At 49.2% G+C, this 23,151-nt stretch overlaps 1 protein-coding gene across 11 annotated transcripts in view; it reads left to right on the plus strand.

Moving 5' to 3' along the window:
• Positions 1-3,884: 3,884 nt before the first annotated feature.
• Positions 3,885-23,151, plus strand: part of SGPL1 (sphingosine-1-phosphate lyase 1) — a 28,250-nt gene continuing 8,983 nt past the window's right edge. Inside the window, exons 1-11 of one of the 11 annotated variants that reach the window (XM_072040329.1) lie at positions 4,240-4,378; positions 4,472-5,391; positions 5,874-6,032; positions 6,185-6,240; positions 6,323-6,429; positions 7,984-8,150; positions 10,527-10,692; positions 12,520-12,587; positions 14,526-14,673; positions 16,214-16,293; positions 17,854-17,982. In XM_072040329.1, coding sequence (XP_071896430.1) covers positions 5,970-6,032; positions 6,185-6,240; positions 6,323-6,429; positions 7,984-8,150; positions 10,527-10,692; positions 12,520-12,587; positions 14,526-14,673; positions 16,214-16,293; positions 17,854-17,982 — 984 coding nt within the window. In that variant the 5' untranslated portion in view covers positions 4,240-4,378; positions 4,472-5,391; positions 5,874-5,969. Of the gene's footprint in view, positions 4,062-4,239; positions 4,379-4,428; positions 5,392-5,873; positions 6,033-6,184; positions 6,241-6,322; positions 6,430-6,935; positions 6,995-7,983; positions 8,151-9,550; positions 10,224-10,526; positions 10,693-12,519; positions 12,588-14,525; positions 14,674-16,213; positions 16,294-17,853; positions 17,983-23,151 lie in introns of those variants that run through there. The other 10 variants (XM_038181711.2, XM_072040330.1, XM_072040331.1 and 7 more) reach the window with 10 other exon arrangements.

The following is a 23,151-nucleotide window of genomic DNA, read 5'->3' on the forward strand; positions in this document are numbered from 1 at the left end:
ATGCTGGAGAATCAGCTCCCTCTATGGTCAGAAGAGGGAGAGACACCATCCTTCTGCAGGTCTTCCAGTCTGTATCATGGAAGGGCTGTGGTTTTTTTTTTTTTTTTTGTCTGCTGTGTGCAAATGAAGTCTTGCATCTTCCTAAAACCGTGGTGTAAATCCCACTCGAGGTGATAAATCTCAAGTGCGTGAGATGGGGACTGAATCCTAACCCTGGGCTAATACACCTCAGCATGTGATAAGAGGTGCAAAAGCATTCACAAATGAATAAAATTGGGACTTGAATGGGAGCACTGTGGTATAAGGTGATAGACCTCGTAATCCTTTTGTGCTGCACTGGAAATCTGGCAAAAATGAAATGCTCGGTGTTAGGTGCTCCTGCCTGGAGGCTGCTGGGGGTAAGGGGAGGCAGGGGAACTGCTCTGTGTAGTTTTTGAGGGTGGTTTTTCAGCCAGGAGCCGGTCAGGATTTGTGCTGGTGATGGGGTTGTGGCTTATTAGGCTGTAGGAACCCCTTAAGGGGCGGCAGGTCTGGTTTATTTTTCAGGTTTATTTTGCAGCTTCCAAGACGCATCGCTTGTTAGCATCACCTCAAAGTATCTGTTTTCTAGTTTGACAATATGCAGGGTGGACAGCTGGCCGAAGCCAGGACGTGGTAATTCGTGGCATTGCTCCAACCAGGGCTGGATCCTGGTGCTCAGGCTGGTGACAGTGTTTCACTTGCTCACTGTCATAGCTTCTGCGAGTGCTAACGCCTAAAGCCAGCAGAAAGCACGAGTATCTCTCCTGATGCACCTTGGCATGTTATCTTGTGCTATGTAATTAAGATCTTTTCTGCATCACAGCCCGCGTGTGTCCCCGAGGCAGCATGAGCCAGCTTGCCACCAGGTTGCAGCGCTGCTGCTGCTGCTGGTGGCAGAACAAAGGCATTGGTGCTTTGTTCCCCATTGCTGCCTTAAACGGGTGACAGGAACAAGGCGGATGTGAAAGTGACCAAAAAATCCCCTGCTCTGGGTGGGGACTTGTTCAGCTTCCTGCACCCAGAGCATCCTCAGCAGAGGACGGCACGGTGGTGGCACTGGGACAAGCCTGGAGCCCTGCAGCGAGGTGTCACCTCCTGAGAGACACTCAAACACCTCTGTGGATGTGAATTGGGGCAGGATCCTTCCAGCAGGACCACCCCCTGGAATGGAAACCGAAGGCATGATGGCTATAGGCAGCACCAAAAACCCCATGGGGGAGCACTGGGGTAAATGCTTGCAAGGAACACCCAGGCTGGCTGGGAAATGTTGGTCGCTGCAATCTGCAACTCAGCAGCAGGAAAAAAAAATCATTTTGGGAACAACATGTAGAGATATAAAACTGGACAGGAGAAGGGGGTGGTGGTGAAACTATCAGCTTTTTTATTTATTTTTATTTTATTTTATTTTATTTTTTATTTCCTACAGAGCTGCTGCTCTTTGGGTGGCTTGCCATTTCCTAATCTTGAGCTGTAATCACAAAGTGCAGTCATTTCCTAAATTTTCTAGGGGAAAAATGTTGAAAATATATCCCACCGCTTTCTTGAACTTCTGTGGAGTTTATATAAAGCCAGGGTTTTGTGTTTCTCAGTGCGTACACAAAAGGCCTAATGTAAATGTTTATTTCCAAGGGCTCGCGTTTCAGCACTTTGAGTTGCTTCTGTGTCCCGAGCAACTTGGAAACAAGAAGAGGAATTGCATTTCTTTTAATTCCACCAATTTTGGGGCAATTTTCTATAAGATGAGAACCTATGCTGTCTGCCAAATAGGAATATTTTATGGCATTTTGAGGAACTGAGCCCATATGTGCACAATATAAAGTTGCATAAATTAAGATTATGGGAAAGGAGCTTTGCTGGTGTAGAATATAGCTCCCATTCTTGATCCCTTTACTTATAAGTGAAACAAATCAACTGAAAAATTCCAGGTTAAACCAGATATAATGGTTTCTATGTAAACCCTTGCTTATGCTTTCATTGCAAGGGCCCTTCCTGATGATTTCTAACCCTCTGCTCTCGCACAACCATGCTAACAAAACGTGCCAAATGATGGCAGAAGCGAGATTTGGGCTGCATTAACGCCATGGTTGCCTTGATGGAAATGTGGGCCTTGTACAGACTAAAAGAGGAAATGCGGTTTTGCTGCTCCTACTTTCCGTTTCTAAATAGTTAGGTTATTTCCTTAAAATGATCTAATTAACTATGTCACCACGTTTTTATGAGATACCCTGCTTAGCTGATGAATTGCTCGCAGTCAGTATCTGCCCTGTGCGAGTTACTGAGGGCTCTGTGAGTGACCCTTTCTGGCAGGGCTGGGTCCCTGGGCTGTGCCAGCTGCTGGGGCTGAGGATGCGGTCTCGTGCTCGGGATTCCTGCCCTGGAGGCACAAAGGGTTTGGCCGGCGGAGGAGCCCTTGGAGGTCCAGATCTGCTGACTTGACAGCGGCTCGGTGCTGCAAGCGACTTCCCAACATCGCATACTGCGGTCTTCAGTCCATCAGCAGGGAATGTATGGGGAGGAAATGAGGCTGGGGCGAGACGCAGCGTGTATGTCGTGGTCTGTTCTAGCAAGCCAATGTGTTTCTCATTTCCATCTTCTGCAGGCCACGGCTGGCTGGAGCACAGGCTGTAATTCCTGCCTGCTGGCGAGCAGTGCTGCTTGCGAAGAGCACAGGCTTACTGTGCCTTGTGCCTGAGATCAGTGCTTGGAGCTTTGCTGATTTAGCTATCGATTTGTGTTTCTTAATGCGGTGGTGATGTGCTTAGGCAGGCAGCACGAACCTGCTTGTAAATGGTGAATGTCCTGCTGGGTTGATCTGGGAAATGAACCTACAAATCAGGCCTTTTTGTCCCTGCTTTTCTCGCAGAAAGGCCGCTGCGGAGCCTCAGCTCTCCAGCAGCAGCAAGCCCTCTCCGTGCATTTGTTCCCGTGCCACTGTTGTCCCCTTGCTGAAAGGTCTCTTCCCCCCCCTGCTGTCCCTTCCTGCCCAGCCCTGGGTTTATGGCAAGCCGTCCTATTCCTTTCTACCTGTGTTTAGCTAACCTGAACAACCCGAGCCCTCTGCTTCCTAGCATTGTGTGAAAACGTGTGAAGCCGAGCAAGATTTGTGCTGATGCATCCTCCGGAGGCTTTTGAAGTTTTAAGAAACGAGTTCTTCCTGTACCCTAAGTGCTATTTAGGCCTTTTCTAAACAATATTTTTTTCCAAATATCAACACTTTGTGAAAGTTTGAGGGCCTCAGTGCTCTTTGATTCAGCAAGCACAGCATGTCTGGAGTTGCCTCAGACTTCCTTGCCAAGTGCACGCGATGAAGCCCTACTTTGTGAATCTGATAGCGGTTTAATAACAGATCTGTTTGTTCCCTCCTGCTAAAAAGAACATCTGATAGCTACAAATACTCCTCAAAAACAATCCCACGAGGGCAGTTTGCTTGAGATAAAAGCGCTGTCTGTCTGATGTGAGATGCCATCGCCTGTGAAGAGACAGCTTGGATGGCACGGTGACAGCTGATGAAATGGCTTTAACACAGCAGAGTTAAATATTTGCGCTAGCCGGGAATGCCCTGAGCGCTGTTCTCAAAACCCTGCAGAAACACAGGCCCGGGAGGTCAAATGCCAATGTTACGAATGCCACACAGGAACCCACGCGAGCTGCTGGATGGGCACATTTTGCAGCGGGGCTGCGCTGTGGTGTTGACTAACGAGGTTTTAACGAGATTTTTGGAAACCTGAAGTGCTTTGAGTTAGGAAACGTGAAGGGAGAGGGCGATGTGTAACGTGTGGGGGGCATCGAGGAGCTGCCGGCTCCGGCCCAGCTCTGAGGCGTGAGGGGCTGGGGCCGCTCCGCGGGGCATTATACGGTTATAGGGCCCTTTTTCGGCGTGGCCCCGCACTTTTAGGGCTCCTCCTGGCCGCCCTACACCCGGCGTGGCCCGCAGCGGGCGCTGTGGTGCGGGAGGCCGGGGCGGAGCCGAGCGGGGCCGGGCACCGGGCCCCGGAGCGGCGGCGGCGGCGGCCGAGGAGGAGGAGGCGGCGGCGGCGATGGTGAGAGCCGGGGGCCGGGGGCTGGGGCCGGGGCCGGGCAGCGCTGCTCCGGGGGCCGAGGGGAGCCTCGGCTACCCGGGGACAGCAGCCGGGGGTCGGCGCTGGAGGGGCCGCCGGGGTGCGGGGCACTTTGGCTCTGATTGCCTTAAAAACCTCGCCGCGACCCTCGGGGCCAAAGGATTTCGGTAGGGCTGAAAATCTCCGTGGATACGGGTTTGTGAATATCGCTTGCCCCTGCTGCCAACCGCACCGTTCTGGCCGTAAAAACCCCAAAAAGTGGTTCCAAAGTGCTCGCCCGCTGCAGAGCCTGCCCCATGGTGAGGGTTATTTCGGGAGGCCTGACCTGCTGGTGCCCCGTTTTTTGCAGCATTGTGCTTTTGACCTGAACTGTTCTCATTCACCGCTTCCAGGAGGCTGACAAGATTCCCTCATCGGTGTCGGAAATCTCCACGTCGTGGCTAAACGGCGAGGGCCTAGGTGTGCTAGGGGCTTTGAGGCATGTTTTAGTGCTGCCTGTAGACCACGGGATGAACCCGAGGCCCGGCTCCTCGGCGGTGTAGCAGCAGGGCTGGCTGCGATACTCGTGGTGCCATGAACCAGGAAGGGCAGGTGAGGAGCACGGGGTCTGATCGGTGAGGATCCAGCGCCGTGGTGAAGGGAAGGACCCTCCGAGCGTGACAGCGGCGCTCGGTTTGCGCTGATAGCGGTGGTTTTGCTTGCATAACCCCTCCGGGGAGCGGTGCCAGGCTCGGTGCTGCCTTTGTTCTCCTCTGCCCACTCCCAGAACAATTGCTGTGCCCTCGGCTGCTTTCAGGCAGCCCCGCCGGGACTGTGTCTTCCAGCGCTTCGCGTACCTCTGCGTGGCACCGAGCTACTCGCCCGATGTTTCACATAAATACCCGTTTTGTTCCCCAGAAGGCAGGCAGAAAGGACTGCGTGATCAGCAGCTGAGAGGGTGCCAGGCGGAGGAATGAACAAATGTGTCCAGATGAGCCCCAGCCCAGGGAGGACTGAGCCCTTCCTTCGTCCTCGTTGCTGTGGAGGCTGGGAGGATGCTTCCTCGCAGAAAACGCCCCTCCGCCGAGCCAGCGACCCCCAGGGAGAGCTGTGATGGGTTTATATCGGGTGAACCCAGTCCCACCTGAGATCTGTGCTGTCTGGGGCATGCCTCGAGACGTGCAGGCTTTGCTTTTGCACATCCATTTGTTGTAGGGAGTGGACAAGAGGTGACATCTTGTGAGTGGTTGGGGTTAACTGCTGTTGCTCCATAGCGGAAGGCTGTTTCTCAAGCACTGTTTAGTTTCTTCTTGGCGTTGTAGGGGAGCATCTGGTAGGCTTTTCACAACAACTGCTCTTTGTGTTGTTTTTTTTTTTCCCTCGTTTCCCTCGCCCCCATGTGAAATCTGAATCGCACCTCATTTGGAAAGTCCCTTGAGCTCTTGTAAAACTACGCTTTTTTTTTTTTTTTTTTTTGAGCATCGAATCAGCATTTTTCCGTCTTGTTTTGAGAGTTTTATGTTTCCCCTCTGCAGAGGAGCCCAGGGGTGCTGCTGGTCTTACTTCTGCCTTGTTTGTTTTTCTGATGAAGCTATAATTAGCCAGTCTCTAGCCACTCCCAGTGAACTCAGGGCTGGTGGGGTAGTATGTGGACATTCCTCTCCCATACACAGTGTATGGGGGGGGGGGAGATGACTAACTAGATGGGAAAAAAAGGCTTTCAGTAGGGCAGCAGTGGAAAATGTGACCCAGGAGAAGCTGGTGCTCAGAGAGCTGCAGTAAGATACGCATGACCTGAATGTGTCTCTCTTTCAGAGTTCAGCCCGTGTGGCTGCAGGTTCACGGCTCCTGATTTCTGAGAGGCCCTGTCTGCTGTCCCCACGTGTCCCCACGTCTTCCGCGGGGGGCAGCATGCCGAGAAGCTCGGGCTGTGCCGAGGAGCTGGCTAGCAAACGCCGCGTGCCTGCTGCTTACGTAAAGCTGTTTGTCACCCTCGCGGGGCTGGGGGTGGCAGGGAGGGACACAGGAGCACGGTTGTTGCTCAAGCCTTTAACAAACCGCTGCGCGTGCAGGGACTCGCAGCCTCGGACGGGGTGGCGTTGCTCAACCACCCTTTTCCTTGTCAGAAGCTGGCTGCGAGGCTGATGATGGCCATGGCCCGGCCGGTTCTGCGGTCGTGCAGGTCTGACGTGCCCTTTTGCGGTTTGCACCGGCAGCGAGGTGCTAGCTCAGGCACAACTAATTGAAGTCTTCCTCCTCCTTAGGTGCGTGGTAAATAAGCAAGTTGGCCCTCCTCCTGCAGCATATTTTGGGTTGGGACCTCAGCGAGCCGTCCTTGTGGCAGCAAGCCGTGTGTTCTGCCCGCGTTGCTGTGAGTGGTCTTTGTGCCTCTTAATTTACAAGGTGCTGAGGTGCGCGGCACGCTGCCTCGCTCGTCACCTTCGTCCCAGCGAGGGAAGACAAATGGCAAACCCAAATGTTAGATTTCAGGCACGGGAAGCTGGTGGCAGCTTTCCTGGGCTGGGAACGTGGCTGGAGCGTGCGGGGAGGCCGTGCTGGTCTTCCTTGGCCGCAGGAGGCACCGCTGACCTCCAGCCACCGCTCTCCTCGCTCAGCGTTTGGCAGCGAGGCCAGAAGGTGGCTGGAGGTGCCAGGCGCCTGCTCAGGTGGGTTATTTAGGCAGGGTAACAAGCTCTGTGCTGTTCATACTGTTACTGGCTGATTTACAGCTAGCTGCGGAGGGTGCGGACTCCAAAAGCTGAGGATGTGGTTTGGTCAGAGCAGTTCCTCCTCGTGCAGTTTTCAGCCCAAGATTCATGCGATTACTTAAAATAAACCGGCCTCTGAAAGCGCCTTTCTGCTCTCTCCCACTTTAAGCACTGTCCTGGGGGAAGGAAGATGCTGCTGCTAAGACCTTTTTCCCACTCTTCCCACAGGTAAACTTTACAGTGCTTCCACTTTACAGTGTCAGAAAGGGGAGGCATTTTTAACAGAAGCATGAGGCTCTCCAGTATATTGCCTTTCTGTCTTTTTAAGGCTTATTTGAGTCCTTTAACTTTCAGCCGAGGAACTGCTGTTCTGGCAAAACTACAAAATCGGCTCGTATTAGCTCTGGCAATTTCTCCCCCTCTTTCTCTTCTATCATCTGGGACAGAAGAGCATTACTGCAGTTAATTTGTCCTCTTTTGTAGTCGTGTAAGTGCTATATCCCTGGAACAGCTCAGCTGGCTAATGGCTTTTAGAAGTAAAGTCCTAAGGATATATTCCTAATCTGTAGAGCTAAAAATTCAACATGTAAACTGCTTGGGTTGTTGAGTGCATTAATACCAGGACAAATGAATGCTGCAAGTCCTAATGACAGCAATTAGTATTTTATCTAATACCTGGGTCTGTCTTAATGCTCTGAGAATTAGAAATAAATCCTGCAGTGGAAGTTTTTCCCCTTTATTTTTCAGTGTGCTCATAAGTAGGGCTTTTAAACTTCTAGAATAACCCTGTCTGGTGAAGCTTTTGTGGGGGGAAGGGTCTTTTAAGGAAATAAAACCAACTCCAGTATTGGGAAGGGAAACCTTTCTTTTGTTTTGATATCTTCCCAAATAAGTAGATTATTATTTTATGTGAAATCCTGCCCTGTGTATTGGCTTAAAATCAGGCCAGCTCTGTGTCTGTAGCCCAGCTGGGGAGGTGGTAATGGCAGGGGCGAAGGGTTTTTCTAATCCCACAGAGCTGAAACTGCGTCTCTGCTCGTTGCACGTGGCCAGCATTTCTTCTGGCTGAGCTCAGCTGGGAAATAACTGCGAAATGCCTGTGTCCTTGGGGAGGGGACGTGTGTGAGGCCGGGGAGTCATCGCCGTGGCAGTAAGGGATGTGGCTGAGTGATGGGACTCAGCTCGAGGGCTGACTTGATGATTTTGGTCTTTTCCAGCCCAAAAGATCCTGTGGTCAGCTGCTGTGCTGAACCTGGGCTTGCTTGGCACAGCTGCTGGCTCTCCAATCGGTGCCGTACCCCCAGCAGGTTGGTGTTGGAGCTGTGATGTCTCACCAGGAGTCCAGACTGCAGACTTGGTGCCAAACCTGGCTTTTAACTCAGGTGTGAGCGGCCCTTCCAGAGCCGGAGAGGGAAGAATTAAAACAGCTGGGCTAAACAGAGGCATTTATTACCCCTGCCTCCTCCCTGGGGAATAAGGAAGCAGCGTGGAGCTGCAGCAGCGAGGCTGCCATCACACGGTGTTGGGGGTAATAAAACCAGGGCACGTTTGAGTGATACCTTTGGAATTAAGTTAGCAATCTGGAGAAGAGAGGCCTCATATCTCAGTGGAGGCAAACGAGCACTGTGAAAACGCTGAGTGCTGAGAAATCCCGTGGTATATCTAACCAGTGTCCCGTGCCACTTTGCACTGCTGTCTTAATCTCTTTTCAGTATCCTCCTGACTCGATCGATCTCGCCCTTTAAACTCTCGTAAGTATGGAAATGATCGAAGGAGAAAGTGAGGCATAGAGAAAGCTTTGCCCTCTCCAACTGTTCTTTATGCAGGGATCCCAAGAGGGAGAAACTCTTGGGGTGAGCATTAACATCACAGATCTCTTGTTTGTTCAAAACTTGGTAGCATCACTGGGTTACCGCATAGCAGCGCTGGTGTGCGTGCTTTTTTTTTTTTTCCTGATGGCAGTGATGAGGAAACAGGGTTGTGCAGCTGCATCCTGGAGCGTCCCAGCTTTCAGGTGATCCCAAGCGAAGCACGGGGATGTCTGCAGCGAGTTTGGAGCCGAGCCGCCTGCGTTTGTCACTGCTGGCTGAGCACTCCTCTGCAGGGATTGCTCCCAAAAAGCTGAGCAGCCTCGCTGGAACTTGACAAGTCCCTCTGGTGTTAGCAGAAAAGGCAGACCTTCCCCTAAATGCACCCGTTAAATCAGCTGGTGGTGCTGGAATTGGAGGGCTGGGCGGGAACTAGGCCTGGCCTAATTGCCTTTTTTTCGGGCAGAAGTGGCTGGTGTGTGCTTAAACTGCCCTTTGCTCAGCAAATGGGTGCTAATTGGGCTTCTCCGGGCTGCTCCTCCCTGTGGCTTTGCCCTGTTCAGCCCCTCTCCTCCACCCTGTGCTGGGCTGTGGGTGATGATACTCCCCTGCGATGGGCTGGCACTCTTGTTCTACAGATCTTTTGTTTTAGCCTTACATTTGGGTTGCTTTAGTGTTTTTTTTTTTTTTTTTTTTTTTTTTTTTTTCCAGTCCTCTCACATGTATTTTACTGCTTTTCCAAAGCAGTGATTGCTCGTTAGTGCCTCTTTGTGAGGCATCCTGCCTTTTTCCTGTGGCTGTTTGGAAGCACTTGGCTTTTTTAAGCTGCTCATAGCCTCTCCCGTGGTGTTGGAAGTGATGTGCCAACCCTAAGGGTGACCCAAAAAAAACCCCTAAATGCTGCTTCTGGTGCTAACTTGCCCCAGAAGAGGGATCTGTGCGGGGTGCTGAGAAGGAAGATGTAACAGCTTTTACCTTAGTGGTTTGTCCATCTTTGTAAGCCACTCCAAAACCATCAAGGTTATCAAGGTTGTATTTCTTTTTTTGTAATGCTGGACGGCCCTCCAGCAAAACTGGGGAACATTCGGTTTGGGAGGAGGCTTGGGCAGAGTGCTTTGGGGGCTGAAAAAGATTCCAAAATACTTTTATCTGGTTGTAGCACCCAATGAGGTGTGGCTATCTGTATCGTTCTCATTCCTAGAATGCTTTTTTACCCCAGAAAATTGTTTTGGAGACCCCCCTGTTTTGGGGAAATGACCTTTTCCTGCTCGTGTGCATCCTGTGGTCCCCACCCTGTTCTCCTAGGCTCGAAGGTGGCGTGCTTGGAAGCTATTGATTAGGTGCTTGGGCTCTGTCCTGGCAGTAATTGCTGGTTTAATATTGTAATTAGGGTTGCATCACAGTTTGCTGGTGTTCTTTTCTTCCAGCAGTGCTTGGCTCTGGGAGGAATGCAGTAATTAGATCTCAGCCCTGAGGAGTTGCTGAGTGCTCACCGCTTAAAAAAATCCAGCTCTAGGTACTTAAATAGCCCTGTTTGGTGGTACCTGGTGAGCAGTGGTGGTAGCTCCATCTTCCTGTGCCACCTGAGCAGATGATTCCTTGGGAATAGGAAGATTGTGGTTAATGCAGTGTGGTTTTCTTGGGCCATGGTAAGATCTGCTGGTGCGTCCTGGGACCGTGAGGCTTGAGCATCCTGCTCGTCTGCCAGCGGCTCTTCTCTCTGAAGTCTCTCAGGATGTGTTTCTGTCAGTGGTTTTTAACTGGAAATGAGTGACAACTGTGCCCTACCTGTGCCTTTCACAGGGGTTAGGGAAAGCAAGAGGGGTCTGTGTACTGAAAAACACCATAAGAGACTCCCAGTGGAAGGGAGTTCTGTCATTCAAGCACTTTTGATGCCCTGCTTGTGTGTGTTTGAGCTTGTCTTAATGCCCATCTCGTTTCCCTTGGTGTAGGATGCCATTTCCAGCTACAAGGAAATCCTGCAGGTGTACTGGGAGACAGCAACGGGCTTGGTGAACGCCTGCTGCGATGGACTGGAGCCCTGGCAGATAGTTGGGCTGACGTGCTCTTCCACACTTCTAGCCGTGTGGCTGCACAGCTTCCTCTTCCAGCCCGAGAGTAAGTACTTAAAACGAGTCCTGTGTTTGTGGGAAGGGAGAGGGGACAGTAGTTCTCATGTTGTAGGGGGAAAGGGGCAGAATGAGACCAAACTTCTGTTAAAACGCCTTCTTCTGTAACCCAGGATTGACAAAACCCTATTTCGAATTAGGGTCAGGGCCTGGGTAAGTGGTGAAACATCCCCATTCCTGCAGAGGGTGTGGCAGGCCAGCCTGGAACGTGCCTGCATCTCCCTCCCTTCCTTCCATCCGTCTCCCTTTCTGCTTCTGGCCGGGCTGTTTACTCATCACAACCCTCTCTTGCTCAAAACCTGGGGAAATCGATCCGAGAGCTGGGGTCCTGGGAGCTCAGTCACTAACAAAGTGTCTGGGTTGCTTTTGCTCTTTTTTGCTTCCCTTCCTGGGGGAGAAAACGCGCTTTTAGCTTGGTGCTGGGAACGTGTTTCATCCTCAGGAGGTCCAAGATAATTGTGGGCTTGTGCTGCTTCTTTTTTTTTTGAGCCTGTTCCTGCTTTGAGTGATTTCTGATAGCAGCAGCTCTTCAGTGGGACCTCTTTTTGATGAACCTGCAGTGTATTCTGGCTCTTCGTGGAGGTCAGGGATAACTGCCTTGCCCTTGGAGGAGAACAGAGGTGCTTTGCAGGTCCCCCAGGCCTCAGGGTTATGCTTATTTTTGTTAAAAACAGCAGAGTTTTTAATTAGTGTCTGTGCCTCTGCTTCTTTTGAAAGGCAAGCGTAAGTGAACAGTGGGAACTTGTGCCCAGTACAGGTTCTTGGCTGATGTTTGTACTGTTGCACAGTATTTTTAAAACATTGACTAATTATTAGGAAGTCTAATTAGGCTGCCTGAATATTTCAGCAATTTATTTTTTCCCCCTCGATGTGGATGTTTGTAATTAAACAGTTTGCACACAGAAATGTGCAGCAGAAAAGTTATTTTCAGAGCGCTAACGAATATTTGCTACAGAATGTGCCAGACTGCACTTCCTGCAGCTTTTCAAAATGTATCTGAAGCATATATCCCCCCCCATTTTATAAAGGGCCAGGCTTATGCTGTAAGACAAGATTGGGAAGTCCTAAAATGGTTGATTTTATTTTTAAAGCTTGTTTAGCTGTTTCCTGGTGAGTGTCTTGTGACTGGTGCTTGGCTGAAACCCCTGGAGGACTTGGTGGCTGTAAAGCCGCTGTTGTCCTGCTTGCATTCCTGCCTTTAAAGTTACCCCGGGAGTTTTCTGGTGTTTGCCATCAGTGGGATCTCGGATAGAGGCAGTGTGTGGTGTGACGGAGGTGACACAGTGTCCTCCCCTCCATCCCTGTGGCCTGGGAGCCTGGTTCAGGTTGCCAGACATTTTCATGTTGTCCTCTCTTGGTTTCAAGATGCAGACAAAAAATTCAACAAGCTCTTACCTTTTTGCTGGAGACCTTGTCTTTAGCAAATCCAAACTCCCTCTCCTCGTAAAATTCCACGTCTGGGTGCACATTGCCACTCAGGCAGGTGCTGGCCTTCCTTATGCCTCGTTTGGAAGGATTTCAGCCTTTTTAGTTTGTATGACTTCATTCGGCAGCCTGAGGAACCGAGCAGGAAAATGAGTCAAATCACTGATTCTGATAGATGCCGATGTGCAAAGCAGTTCCTTCAGTTCCTGCAGCCTGGCCTGTCTGCTTTCTAATACACTGCTCTGTCTCTCCACGTCCCTTTTGTGACTGTTACTTTATCCTGGGTCAGAAATGCCAAGCCTCTCATGGGTTGGGGTGGAAGTATTGTGCTCCGAGTCAGTTTTTAGTTTCTTGAGTCGTATTAGGTTAACTTCTGGCTTTTCTCTTCCAGGCTTAACATCCCGAATTAAAAAGCAGTTCTTTAAACTGCTGAGAAGAATGCCGTTTGTCGGGGCTATAGTAAGTATTTGAACAGCTTTTTGTGCTATTATTCCAGGCCCTTGTTTTTGCTGTGTCTCAGAGAAAATACACTTCTTCACCTCTTCACTGTCATGTCACTAATCATAATGATCTAAGGGCATAGATTTGGATCTGCTGCTGCCTGGTTAATGAAAGATAATTTCTACCTGGTCTGTTTTGTAATAGTTTTGCTCTCATAAATTACACCATCTTTTATTTATACCAAGTATCAGTGAATCCAGTGGTGGAATTTTCCAGTGGCGTTTCTTTCTTGTTAGATTTCAGGAAAATAACTTGATTCGTGGAAGAAAAGGACACGGTTGAACTTGAGTTGTTCTTCTGAAACAGTGTCTTGAGCAAGCGTGAGATAGCCAGGTGTCTATTGTGCAACATGGAAGGATAATTGTTTTAATCAATGACTGGCCACGAGTAGTTCAGAGCCCCTATCTGTTAGCAGAGTTAGCATTATAGCACAGCGATATCGGAAGCTTGTGTAATCATTAAAATGAGACGGGCTTTAGTGTCGAGGAGGTGTTTTTTACTTAAAAACTTGAAACTACAAATGTCAGCAAGTCTTAGCACGTTAACAACTTAATGATCGAGAAATGCGCAGCTTGGTTTCTTTTACCTGGTACATGGTGGCATCGTACTCGATTGCCCTTTCTGCTTGATGCGTAGGCAGCTTTGCACGTTGAATTGGTGGGGTGTGAGGGGTGCTGGGTCTGTTGGAGGCAACTTTGTCAGATGGAAATAGTAAAGAGGAACTTCTTCATTTTGATTTCAACGTGGATACAGTTCCTTTTGACCTCAGTATGGGTGCAGTTATCAAGTTTTTCTCCCCCAGTCCTCCGTAAGGGAATGGCATCTCCCCTTCATTTCACATGTCCCAATTTTTACCTTCTGGCTCGAGTAGCTGTTGATAAGATGAAGTAATTACTAGCTCTCCTCTGCTTAGATTTGTTGCCTGCCCCTTAGAAGAGGACACCTCCTGGGTCCCTCTCTTTTTTCTAGGCTTACCTTCTCAGGGCTAGCACTATAAAGCTCCTGACGTGCCCTACCTGCGTGCTGTTCCCACTCTTTGGCAGGCTGATAACCTATCAGTTGCTTACGGGAGGCCTTGGCTTTGAGGGAATCCAATGTCCAAAAGTCTTTAAGGCTGATAACATCCCAACACCTATGCTGTCTGGAAGAAGAGTGTCTGCTTTGAAAGGTTTTCTGAGAGGGAGCCTGGGCCTCCCGCATGTGGGGTGTGAGTAGGAAGAGAGAAATCTTTTAACTGTGCCTGTAAGGGAGATTTCTTTAATGTTCCTGTTTTCTGGAGTCTCTAAACTGTGTATGTGATGGCAGACAAGACAAGGTATGAAATATAATGAATCTGAAGACTTCTATAAATTACGGACTGTGACTTAAAAAGGTTTGGTGGATAAAAATGAAATGTTTTTGCCTTAAGCTTTGCTTTCTCAGCTATTGAAGGTGCTCCAAGTTCCTACTGCTCGTCAGTACCCATTATCAGTGCTCAAAGAGTAACCATTTCTCTTTGAACGTGGTGGTGTCTGTGCTGGTACATGAAACACAGCCGAGCAGTGGCCCGTTCTGCAGTCATCCATCCCAGTTACTTGGCTCAATTTTGGGCTGTGCCAGCTAGCACACTCCCTTAGCTGCTTCCCAGAGTGGTTTAGAGACTAGTGCGTAACAGTGACTGTTCCAGGAGGCATTTTTGGAGAAGGGCAGCTTGTTTTTGGTGGGAGAAGTTGGTGAGAGGGGAGAGTTCAGCTGCATGGCTGTAACTCTGCTATGCTTTTTGGTCACAGAGCTGAAGAAGTTCCTACCTGTTCTGCTCACTGGTATGGAAGTAGCCAGCAAGTTTGATCTCACACGTGTTAAACAATTATAATCTGGCCAGCACCTTTTGTTGATAGGCTTTTCCTTTCTTTTTAGATTCAAAAGAAGATTGATGAGGCCTTGAATGATGTCACTTCCAGTTTATCCTTCCTGAAAGATGAAAAAGATTATATCAAAGCCCTGCCGGAACAAGGCATGAGCCAGCCTGAAGTACTACAGAAGATGAAAGAGTACAGCTCAAAAGGTATGACTGAGTCTGTGCCCTAGCAAAGGTGGGTCTGTTTCGGAGACAGCATTAGACTTACTTGGTTAAATGAGATCTAATGATGCCTGCTCTCAGTTTCATCTTAAATATTGCTCTGCTGATGTTCCTCACTTGTCTATTCTCCTTTTGGAGGTGATTAAAGTCGGTATTCACAATGTCTGCTGCTGTATTTGGGTATTTACATTGAAATTCCCTTTCTGTCCCAAGAGTTTAATACTGACTGATGGGAGAGATGAGAGGAAAAATACAGAGGAAGCTTTTTGAATGCATTTCTGAGCAGTTGCCTTGATGTGCAGCTTTTACCAGAAATGTATTTTCTGCAAAGCCCCAAGGAATGCTCCTAACAAAAAGGACTTCCAAACAGTATTTTTAGGGAGTTTCCAAAACTCACTTTAATCAAAACCAGTGGTTTGCATCTTGAAAATGCTACTCAGGCAAGGCAAAGGCACGATGATGGCCTCTTGGCTTGAGTCCACATAAGCACTGTCTGAAAGTTAATTTGAGTTGCCTCCCTGGTGTAAATATCTCCATGCTGATTCACATCCTGTTACTTCTAATGAGCAAATTTGGGTGACTTGCTGTCCAGAGAATATATGACTGACCTGTTCCTATCTCCAGTCTGATAAAAGCTTGGAATTTTCTGCTACTCCATATTCAGGAACAGTTTTGCAACAGTAATGTAGCAACTTCCTTTTTTTCTGCTTTTATGTTGTTTGTGTTGCTTTCTGTGTCTGCCTTCTGTCTGTGTTTTCCCTCATAATAATTACTCCCTTCCTTCACTGGGCTTTTACTTCCTTTTTTTTTTTATTTTTCTGTCTTCTCCTTCCCACACTTGTGCAGTTTTCTGTGGAAGTTACTTGGAAATGAGGGTTGGATTGTGACTGTGTTTGCCTTATGTATTCTTCTGAAGCTGATGCCATCAAGGCTAACAGTTTTGAGGCAGCACATAACTACACAGGTAGAAATACTCTGGGTGTTTAGAGGCAGAAACTAACCTGGTTAAGAGGGTTGAAATGCTGTTCCACCCACCTGCTCTGGTTTGTTGATGCTTAAGTGGCATTCAGGTTTAGGTAAACTTTAACTGAAGCATCCCGTGTTGTAGATTTTAGCAATACAGCCTTGACCTTTCCATCTCAGTGGTGTGCTGGGTGCTCTTTGGATGTGACTGTCTCTTCAGTGCTGAGAGTTGGGCTGTGTGGACAGCAATATGGGGAGCGAGAGTGGGGATTAGGTGGGTTATGTATTAATATAACTGCTTGCTGCAGCTAGCTCTTTATGTGCTGGCTCTTTATTCATCATTTACTTGCAGTTTGCTAAGTTTACGGGACACAAGCTGCCAGAGGCATAGCATTGCAGGGAGCTATCTCTCTGGCACAAAAATCATTCTTGCTCCTCCTCAGTGAAGCCCAAAAGCAAAATCCTTATCTTTAGAACTGCTGGGGGGGACTTCTTTGCTCTTCTGCATGCTGTCCTAGAATGGCTGTGTCTGCAACCAGTGTGCTCCTCTCTTTTCTTTCAGGAGATGTACGCTGGGAGGATGGGAAAGTCTCTGGGACCGTGTACAGCGGGGAAGAGAAACTCACCCGTCTGCTCGTGCAGGTGAGGTGCCAGCGGTCTAACTCGGCATCTTTGCACGTATTTTTAGCAACTTCAGGGTGACCAGAAACCCCTCAACAATACTCCAGCATCTTTCAAGATAAATAGGGAGGATCTGAAGCTCAGATTGCCCAACTCCAAAGACAGAGCCTAGGGTGAATGTAGGTGGAAGGGGAGTTATTAGCAAAGCGTTGGAGCATTGCAAAACTGGCCAAGTGGCGGTCACTGTGAAAACACTGTAGAGATAACTAGGATCCAATCAGATAAGATGTTGTTTTGAGTGCGAAAGTAAGAAGTTGAGCACAAGTGAACTGGAGGCTGGTACTGACCTTTTAATTTGGGGAATGATAAGAGGCCTAAAATTGCCATAGATCAGCTTCAGCAAGCCCCCTGGCAGGTGTAACTGCTCTAGGCTGGAGAGAAAGCACTTTGGCTGCCCTGCTTTGGGGTTGCTGGAGGACTTTAGCCTTGGAACAGCTTGATTAAGCAAAACAGCATTGGTCTTGGTTTAAGCAAAAAGAAAAAAAGTAGTTTGTAAAATGTGGTTGGCATTGCTGTGCGGTCCAAATCATGCAACAATGGGGCACTGGCATGCTTCAGTGCAGTCTTTGTTAGGTCTGTTTACCTAGTCTGGAACTTTTCCCTTTGAGAATGCTGGAGAAAAAAAAAAAAAGAAAACTAAACAGCCCAAAGGTCTGTTTTTAAGTACATCTACTTCAAGAGGTTTTTTCACTAGAAAGGGAAACCTGGCCTTGCTCCTGGGAACAGCTTTTATACCAGTGGTAATGAGCTCTGTCGGGTGGTTGCTATTGCTGTTTTCTTCTGCCCGTTGACATTTTCTTTGCCACTTCTGGGGAAGCATAAAGCTCAGAGCAGCCTTTCTAGAGGAGCCTAACCTTGGACTGAGCGTTGTGGAAACATTCCCTCTGTCTGTGCTGATTATTCGCTGCCTTATTGTGCTGTATTTCTTTCAACATCCCTGTGGTTGCTTTTTGATCACGGCTGCAGGAGGCTGGAACTGGCCCGTTGCAGCCTTATCCTGTGAGCCTTCAGTTGCAGAATGAGCATGAAATACTGGTTTCCACGGCCACTTTGGTTGCGGAGTGGATGGGCAGCTGTGCTTTTCTAGCTGCTTTGGAATTACTCTTTACTATTAAACTAGTTCTGCAAAGCAATTTTTTTTTTTAGGACTACATACTGGCCTGCTTTGCATAAAGCAATCATAGGGTAGGCATATATATACCTGAACTTGGTGAACAAAAGAAAGGCAGATAATCGTGTTCTTTTTAAAATAGCTAAACCATTAGCAATATTGCTTGCTGTAAAGACAGGGTTGTGTTATATAATCATTCCAGAGGCCAGAATGCTCTAGAAAAACAAATGATTTCAGCCCCCCCCGCATAGCTTCCCAGCTTGTGGTGTGTACTCACAGCGGGAGAAAGTACTGCAGATCTGCAGAAAGTCTGTTTGTGTACTGTGCACAGCGAGTTCCCAAACCTGGACCTCTTCACAGATAATCCAAGGCTTCACCTGCAGGGCTAACTTTGTCTCTGTTTTCTGAAGGTGTACGAAGAGTTTGCCTGGAGTAATCCTCTCCATCCGGATATATTCCCTGGTCTGAGGAAGATGGAAGCAGAAGTAGTGAGGATTGCCTGTACCCTCTTCCACGGGGGCCCCAGCTCTTGTGGTGCTGTAAGTAGCTTGTGCTCAAGTGCCCTGTGAGCATTTGGATACTTCTGACTCGAAGTGCAAATGCACCTTCTGCTCTCCATCCAGCTCTGAGCCTGAGGTCATTCTGGTGTGCAGTTCTGGCACGTGTCATGCCAGCATAGCTGGCCAGGAGCTGGTTGGTAATTGCTCTTCTCAGGGAAGCTTTATGAGAGATGATTTAACTCCAAGTAGTTCTTAAATGATTATTTCCTTTGCCTGTTTTTTCACACCCTTAAATGAGACAGGCTTGCTGGCAGTAGGAAAGGAGACCCAGTGTAATGTACCATAGAAGCCTGCCTGCTTGTCAGTGGGGGATGCCAAACAGAGCAGTGTCACTTCGAGTAGCTCCCCTCAGGTTTAATCTGTGAGCCTGCCAGAATGCTGAGACTGAGGACAAGGCTGGCTGGCTGGTCACCAACAAGCAGCTTGAAGCCTTCGTGATCAGGCGGGCATGGCACTTACTGTCACCTCCCCAACTGGAAAGCTGGCTTTCCAGGCTCATGTGGCCTACCAGGGTGGAAAACAATTCTAAAGCTTCCACAGAATTCAAAGAAAATGACCAAACATGTGCCCTTGCACTGATGTTTTTAAAGTTTATCAAAGAACAAAAGCTGTCAAGTTGTACAGTGAATTATTGTTGTAAAAATAAGCTTCTTGCGCTCCTTCCTCTTGGTTTGCTTTTTTGGTAGGAATTCTGAGTTCCTCAGGCTGGCCACGTTCTCTACCTGTCTGTGGTGCCACAGGACAGCGAGGTCTTGTCTCCTAGCATGGTGTACATGCACCACTGTGACATAAAGACTGCTTTATAACTTGTAAAATAATAGTTATATTTCTGGGGAGAATCCAGGTGAGACTCTTCAGAGGCTGAGTGTGACATGATTGCATCTGTAAACATGTCAGGGAGGTGGAAGGCCTGCAAAGGCTTAAGATTGGTATGGGAAGGCAGTGCTGACGTGTTTATGGGGCAAACTGGCACTGAATGGGCTTATTGGGAGCTCGGTTGTGTTGAGGAGGTAGGTAGAATAGCCTTATGGCAGGGTAGTTGGGACCAACATCCAGCTGGACTGAAGATGCAACTTGACTGTGCAGTGATGTAAGATGTGATTGCCTTCGATAGCAGGAGGTTGCACCTGGTGCCCTGAGCTGTTTCCTTGGGTTCGGGGTTCCTAAACCTCTTTCTCTGCTGGGAGAGGCTGTATTCCTGGTGCCACCCTTGAGCCTGGAGAAGCAGCGTGCCTCCTGGCACCTAAAAATCATCTCACCTCTCCTCCTTGCTGACTTGCAGTGCTGAGACGGTCTGTGGAGGGGGCAGGAGGCTGTTAAAACCCCTTTATCAATACCTGAGAAGCTGATTGATGCAAATCAGATAGCTCTGTGACATTTATCATGTGGCTGGAGGACTTTGCTTGCAGAAGTCGGCAGTTCTGTGGGGTGTGTGTTGTGAAAGTGCCAGCCTTGGCCCCCTGGGTGCTTCCACCGAAGCCTGGAAGTAGGATTGCGTGGGAGGAGAAATTCAGAACAGTAAGAAGAAAAAAAGCCCCAAAGCAATCAGACAGTGATCGCAGGCAACGTGAGACCTGCAGACTCTCTGGGGAATCCCACTTTTCCCTCTGCTGCTTCCCCTTCCCCTCCCTTCGGAGGATCGTGCTGGAGAGCCGCAGCTGGGCCGAGCAGAAGCAGCGAACGGGGAAGCGTGCGACCTGCCATGAGGGTAGCCTCTAGCTGGTTGAGCAGGCAAATTTGCAGGGTTGGAGGGAGGGCTGAAAAGTTGATTAGGTGGAAACAGAAGATTAATTGCACCCCTGCAATTATCTTGTCCAAACAAGTCTCTCCAGTGGACTTTTTACCTTCCTCCTGCGTTGCCCTTCCTGTCTGGGTGTCCAGAGGAGCTGGCAGTTCCTGGAGAGACGTGGGATGAGATAACAGCTCATGCTCTATGTGCTCTACAAGCACTCAGGCTCAAAGACTTCTTTTATTTTCTTCCCGAAACAGAGTTAGCATTTCAGAGTGATTTCTGGAGGCTTGCACGGTAACAAAGCCATTTAAAAAGAGCGTTTTCTCCAAACTGCGGCTATTCTTTTCTGAAAGGCCTTGCTGTAATTGGTAGCTCAGGCTGCCACAGTTATGCTTCAGTACCCAGCGAGGCTGTGAAATAGAGATGGCCAAACCGGGGCGGGTGTAGTGCTGCGAGTTACTTTTATCTCCAAATTGATCTGTTCTGCAGGTGCTGCTGGCTTTTTCTAGCAAGAAGGCTCCTGCGTCACTTAATTCAACTTTTGCAGTGCTGTAAACTAAAACAAATGCTTTTTTTCCTGAATTCTACCGCTGCTCTCTGAGCAGCAGTGGCTGCGTGTCTGTTGCCAGGTCCCTGTCTGCTGGATTTACTAACCTGATGGAAGCAGCGGGGGCTGCCAGCCCAATTTTGTTGGTGCCTGCCTCCTGAAGGTAGATGGAGCTCGGTGGTGTGTCTGAAGAGCTCGCTTTGTGGGGTGGGAGGAGGAAATGTTTGTGCTTCTGGGGCAAATTCACTTCCTTAGAGCTGTGATTTCCATGGCAAGGAGCAGCTCAGTGCTTTTTGGGGCTGATACTCGGGTGTTCAGGCTGGGAAAAGCTGCTCAAAGCCACGCTTTTGCCCCATTCCCAGGGCTTTCAGCAGGCTGAGCATCTCTGCACGGTCGTGTGGACATCTTCCCAAACAGCGTCTTCTCTGGAGAGCAGTCTGCTCCTCCTTTGAAGGTTTTCGGTGTGTTTTATGAATGTTAAAACACAAGGTGTCACTTCAGATTTCTGCTGCTCAGGCATACGTTTTGCCTTGTTTCACCAGGAGATGTCCCGGGGTTTTAAGCCCTGGTTAAAAAGTAATCATTTTCGGCAGCGTATGGCTTCTTCCTATTTCTCCCTAATTGCTACTTCTGTCCTTTCTCCTAATCACCTTACGCAAGAGCAGAGAGACAGGATTTGGTGACATTTTTGGCTCCCAGGAGATCCTAACCACATTCCTGCGATGACTTGGAAGGACTAATTAAGCTGAGTACGTAGATGAGGAGTGGGGGAGTTCACTGTCTAATGTAGGCAAGTGTTCCTGGTCACAAGGTGCTCTGCTTTGCAGTGCTGGCTCTGAGGATTTCCCCTCTAATTTGAGGGGGAAATTTAAGGTTTTTATGCAAGCCTGCATAGTTTTTAGTATTTTTTTTTGAACTTGAAGGGGCAGCTTGGAGTGAAGTGCAGAGGAGAGTTGCATGTGAGGTGTGTGTGTTTGATGCTGACCACCTTGCTTTGCAGCTGAGCAGCCAAAATCAGAAGATGCAAGCCTCAGCCTCCCATAGGAGCCTGCTTGTCTCTTCCTCCCCAGCTCTGGGGCTTCCAGGCTTTGTCACGGAGCTGCCTGCTCCTTTGGTGAAGGAGTTTAGCAGTGAAATGTGAGCACTGCATCTTGTGTGAGGGGCTTAAACTCCGGCTTGTCCTTCTGCAGATCTATCAGGCTTTATCTGTCATAAGCAGGTCACCTTGAGAGATAACGGGGGGCTTTTACAACCAGCAGGTTTATAGGGGTTTTATGCGAGTCTGCCACTATGTTATGGCCATACAGAGGGTTGTGGTGTCTTCTTGCCCTAATGCTGCCTTGGAAATAAAAAGTAGCTCACTTTTATTCATAGCATAACCCAGCTCAGGGAAACTTGGTCAGTTTTGTCTCCAGGGAGACAAAATGCTAATGTGAAATTCCAGCAAAACGGAGAGACCCCAAGCTGAGCAAGGTGGCTGCTGCGTGTCTGACAGCTTGACAGAGACTGCAGGTGGCGTGGCAGCAGAAATCCCCCAGCAAGGACTGTGCCTTTTGTTGCTGTTTGAGTGCTGAGGCTGCAGAGCACTGGGATTTGGAGAGAGTGAGTAACATTAGGGATATACCAAGCTTAGAGAGCAGGAGGGTTATGTGCTCGCTCCTTTTCCTTCCCGTTTGGAAAATAATAAATCAAAAACAAGTGTGTTTATTTGCCTCTTTCCCCACGCTTCGCCTGGCTTTAGAAGATAGCGCGGGGCTGTAAAGCTGCTTGAAACAATGCCTGTTCCCAGCCCTTTTCCCCATGGCATTGCTCGTGCCTAAGCACTTTCGTTTAGGGGAGGGAGGAGATGATGTGAGTGCCGATGGCCGGTGCTGAATCACGGCGTGCTGGCCAGCTGCCGGCGTGCCGCGGGCGGTGGGAAGTTGTCCTGTGACCGTGATTCAGGCTCTGGCTGGAGCAGGATGAGCTCACAGCGAGGCTGATGGAGCCTGTGGGCGATTTGGGCGAGGAGCAGACTCCCTCTGCGGGTGTAAGCCTGCTGGACCAAGCTGCATCCCACTGCTCTGCTGCATCTCCGTGCTGCAGACTTGTCTTGGGATGATTTAGGAAGCTCACCTGGCTGAAAGGCAGCTCTAAGAGTGGATTTTCACCTAGAGCTGCTGGCTGAGTGAGCTTGCTGTGTGGTCATGCACGTGCCTGGGAGGAGGATCCGTCCTGGAGGAGCTGATCAGCTGGTGAGAAGTGATTTTCACTTCCCCAAACCTGCACGGCTCGATGTTTGCATGCAGGTGGTAAGCCAGGCACTGGGGGCAGGTGCCGGCTGTGTGAGGGTGAGGCAGTGGTGCTTTGGGGGAGAGACAACCATACAGAAAGCAGCCTCTGTAACAGCCTTACAAAGAGCGGATTAGGATCGGGTACAGGTAGGAGCAAGCAACATTACAAGCAGGCAGTAATTCCGCTCCTCTTCTCCCACCCCGCAGCAGCGAGGGAATCCACGTTGTGCTGGCTGTGGTTTTCCCAAGCCAGCTGGCAGCCCTACAGGTCTCCTTTTATCAGAAGGGTTGAGAAGTGACTGACACAGCCCATAAGCTGCCGAAGGCGTTGTGCTGCCATCTATTTGCTTCACAATGAGTGCAATGATTTCTTTATCCAGCGTGAGGCTCTCGTAGGGCTTTGCCGCAGCAGCTGCTGCTTTACAAAGCGGAGAGGAAAATAAATAATAATAAAAAAAAAAAGCAGAAAGTGCCTGTGGTGTGACAGTCGCTGCCACGCTGCCTGTGGTGGCAGCTGTTCCAGCTTGGATCGTGTTAGGGAGAGATGTGGCAGGCTGCTTTTGTGCCTGCGAACTTTGTTCCTTATCGCCATGCTT

This window comes from Anas platyrhynchos, chromosome 6 (genome assembly GCF_047663525.1).
Source record: "Anas platyrhynchos isolate ZD024472 breed Pekin duck chromosome 6, IASCAAS_PekinDuck_T2T, whole genome shotgun sequence".
Classification (NCBI taxonomy): domain Eukaryota; kingdom Metazoa; phylum Chordata; class Aves; order Anseriformes; family Anatidae; genus Anas; species Anas platyrhynchos.